Source organism: Bidens hawaiensis, unplaced genomic scaffold (genome assembly GCF_021521415.1).
Source record: "Bidens hawaiensis isolate Kalapana, Puna unplaced genomic scaffold, B.hawaiensis_p1.1 tig00002772_1, whole genome shotgun sequence".
NCBI classification, from domain to species: Eukaryota; Viridiplantae; Streptophyta; class Magnoliopsida; order Asterales; family Asteraceae; genus Bidens; species Bidens hawaiensis.
In genome coordinates this window covers 1,996,826-1,999,407 of record NW_027491150.1, presented here as the reverse complement: position 1 = coordinate 1,999,407, position 2,582 = coordinate 1,996,826, and the positions used below count along the sequence as shown (strand labels likewise).

The 2,582-nt window shown below is 44.0% G+C and overlaps 1 protein-coding gene across 1 annotated transcript; it reads left to right on the top strand.

Annotated features, from left to right (window-relative positions):
* The first annotated feature begins 437 nt into the window (after positions 1–437).
* On the top strand, positions 438–1,299 carry LOC143621090 (ethylene-responsive transcription factor 4-like). Its single transcript, XM_077092614.1, has one exon. The coding sequence runs from the start codon at positions 493–495 to the stop codon at positions 1,129–1,131; it is 639 nt and encodes a 212-aa protein (XP_076948729.1). The 5' UTR covers positions 438–492; the 3' UTR covers positions 1,132–1,299.
* The last annotated feature ends 1,283 nt before the right edge of the window (positions 1,300–2,582 follow it).

Sequence of the window (2,582 nt, the reverse complement as noted above, 5' to 3'; positions counted from 1 at the left end):
CACATGTGTAAAAAAAATTCAATTTTTTTTTGTTACGTTGAGTTCTTTTGAGTTCTTAAAGCTCAAATCGGTTATAAAAAGAAATCAATCCTATGTATGTATGTATTTATGTATGCGTGTGTGTGAGATGGAGAAAGGACCCACCTACTTCTCCTCAACTGCACCCGTCGCCCGAAACCCCCAACCCCCCACGCCACCCCAACTGCGTGTTTTGGCCGTGTTTAGCGCCCTCTGCGCTCAAAAGGGCCCCTCCGACGCGCCTATAGCGGGGAGTCTAACTAGAAAACACAATACCGCCATGCCACGTAACCACGCCTTTACGGGCAGCTGCCCCATCTCTTTCCGTTGACTCATTCTCCTTCATCCATCCTATATAACCAAACCCATCATTTCCTCTTTCTTCCTAAACCACCATCAGCTTTTATTTTATATAATATTATTATTATTTCCTTTATTATTATTATTATTATTATTATTATTATTATTATTAACATGTCACCTAAAGACACTACTTCAACGGCAGTTAAACACAACCACCACACCTCAATTCCACGTGTACAACTTCAAACACAACCCAAAGAGGCGCATTTTAGAGGCGTAAGAAAGCGCCCATGGGGCCGTTACGCCGCCGAGATTCGTGATCCCGGCAAAAAGAGCCGCGTCTGGCTTGGGACATTCGACACGGCTGAAGCCGCGGCTCGAGCATACGACGCGGCGGCGCGAGAGTTTCGTGGCGCCAAAGCTAAAACTAACTTTCCGTTAATTGATGACGTGTTTAAAAAAACGAGTTATCAAACCACGAGTCAGAACAGTACCGTTGACTCAGAAGCTGACTCAGCTGTTCCGCCGTTAGATCTTAATCTAACGAATCTAACGGCTCCGTCTGCCGTTACGTTTCCGTTTACATTCCACCAGAATAATATAAACCGGTTTTACTCGCCGCAGTCGAACCGGATGTTTTATTACGACGGAAAATTCTTCTCCGGTCAAGTTTACGGCCGGAAATCGTTAAGCGATGACTCGAATTCATCGTCAGTTGTAGATCTGAAGCTGTCGCCGTCACCGTTACCGTCACCGGAATCGAAACGCATTGGAATTGATCTCAACCTTCCGCCACCGGCTGACTCGTAGCATCCGTTACCGTTAACCGTTACCGGCACCGAAACGCATCGGAATCTGTTAAAATTAGCAATGGATTACAATTAGTGTAAATAATTTTGATCGGAACTCGGTTTTTTGCAGCATTTAGAGGAATGTTATTGTAATGTATTATATTATGTTGTTACGCAACGTTTTGGTGAAGTTGTTATGTCATTTTTTGTGGAAGTTTATTCATATTCCGGTATCGGATATTTAAGATTTAGCCTAATTGATGGTTTTCCGGTTAAGCACCGCCGCATTGGTGGGCTGTATAGCTCGAATAAAATTAGTTAAAAAAAAACTTGATTTAAAATAACCTGAGCTGAGTTGACTCATTTTTGTAACCGAGTCAAAATCGACCATGGCTCGGCTTGTTGGCTCGATTTTAACTTCAAAATCGAGCTCAAGCTTAGTTAAATTGTTTCGTTTAATTTCAAGCCTGAGCTCGAAACTACTCGGACTCGACTCGTGAAGACGTGAAAAACCCTCTTTATTCTACAAACTACAGTGTCTTATTTTGACGTATGGTAACTTTGTTAAAAATTAAGTTTTTTTTTTTTCCTCTGATTTATTTTATTTCTACTGATGAAACATAGATATTACATCAATATAGCAGGTAGGCGGGCAACAAGCTGCGCCGCCACCCCTTTCTGAATTGCAAACCCTAACCTGTTAAAGACATACCCCTGCCCCTTTGGAGTCGACACATTGCTATGCACAACCTTTTGGACCCTGGTTAGAAAACGGATAGCTTCCGGTGCCAAGGAGCCAAATGTATCAAAAGCCAGAGGGACAAAAACATGTTGGTTCTCTTCGCAGGCTTTAGCATGTTTCTCCACCTTCTTCGTTTCAGCCCTTTTTATTGCTTGCCCAGCTACAAACCCATTATCCCTCAAACCAGCTAAGGGAGATACCCCTGTGAGGTCAACACAAGCGTGTTTTCCCCCGGCCCAACCAAAGACGAGCAAATCTGCCGGTCGTAGAGTGGATCTCCCTTCCGTGGGGTCTGTAAGGAAGTTTACGGGGGCTTCCTTTTTAGCTGATATCCCAGCTCGCCTTAAGATGTCCCAAAGAACGTCCCGCACCCAATCATGTCGGTATTTGAACCCAGGCATCTCCTTGCAATGAACCGCATGCTCTCCGAATTTATCCAGGCAGGCCTTACGGCAGATCGGACATGTTTCGTCTTCGGGGTACATTGGGACCATCAAACGGTACTTAAGAATGGCCCTATACTCGACCGCAGACATGCTTTGGCCCAAGCCATCAATCGGGATAACGGTCAGAAAATCTTGGGCATGAGGACCTTGTAAGCATTCAAAAACCGCCTTCTGTCGGGGGGACAATCCAAAAACTTCTCCCAGGCTCTGAGCGATTTTTCCAAAAAGGGCATTAAAATTAAGTACAATTTATATATTTATTTACCGAAGAAGTGCTAGTAA

Excerpts from the sequence above, each read along its gene's own strand:
- LOC143621090 (XM_077092614.1), top strand. The coding sequence starts at position 493 with ATGTCACCTAAAGACACTACTTCAACGGCAGTTAAACACAACCACCAC.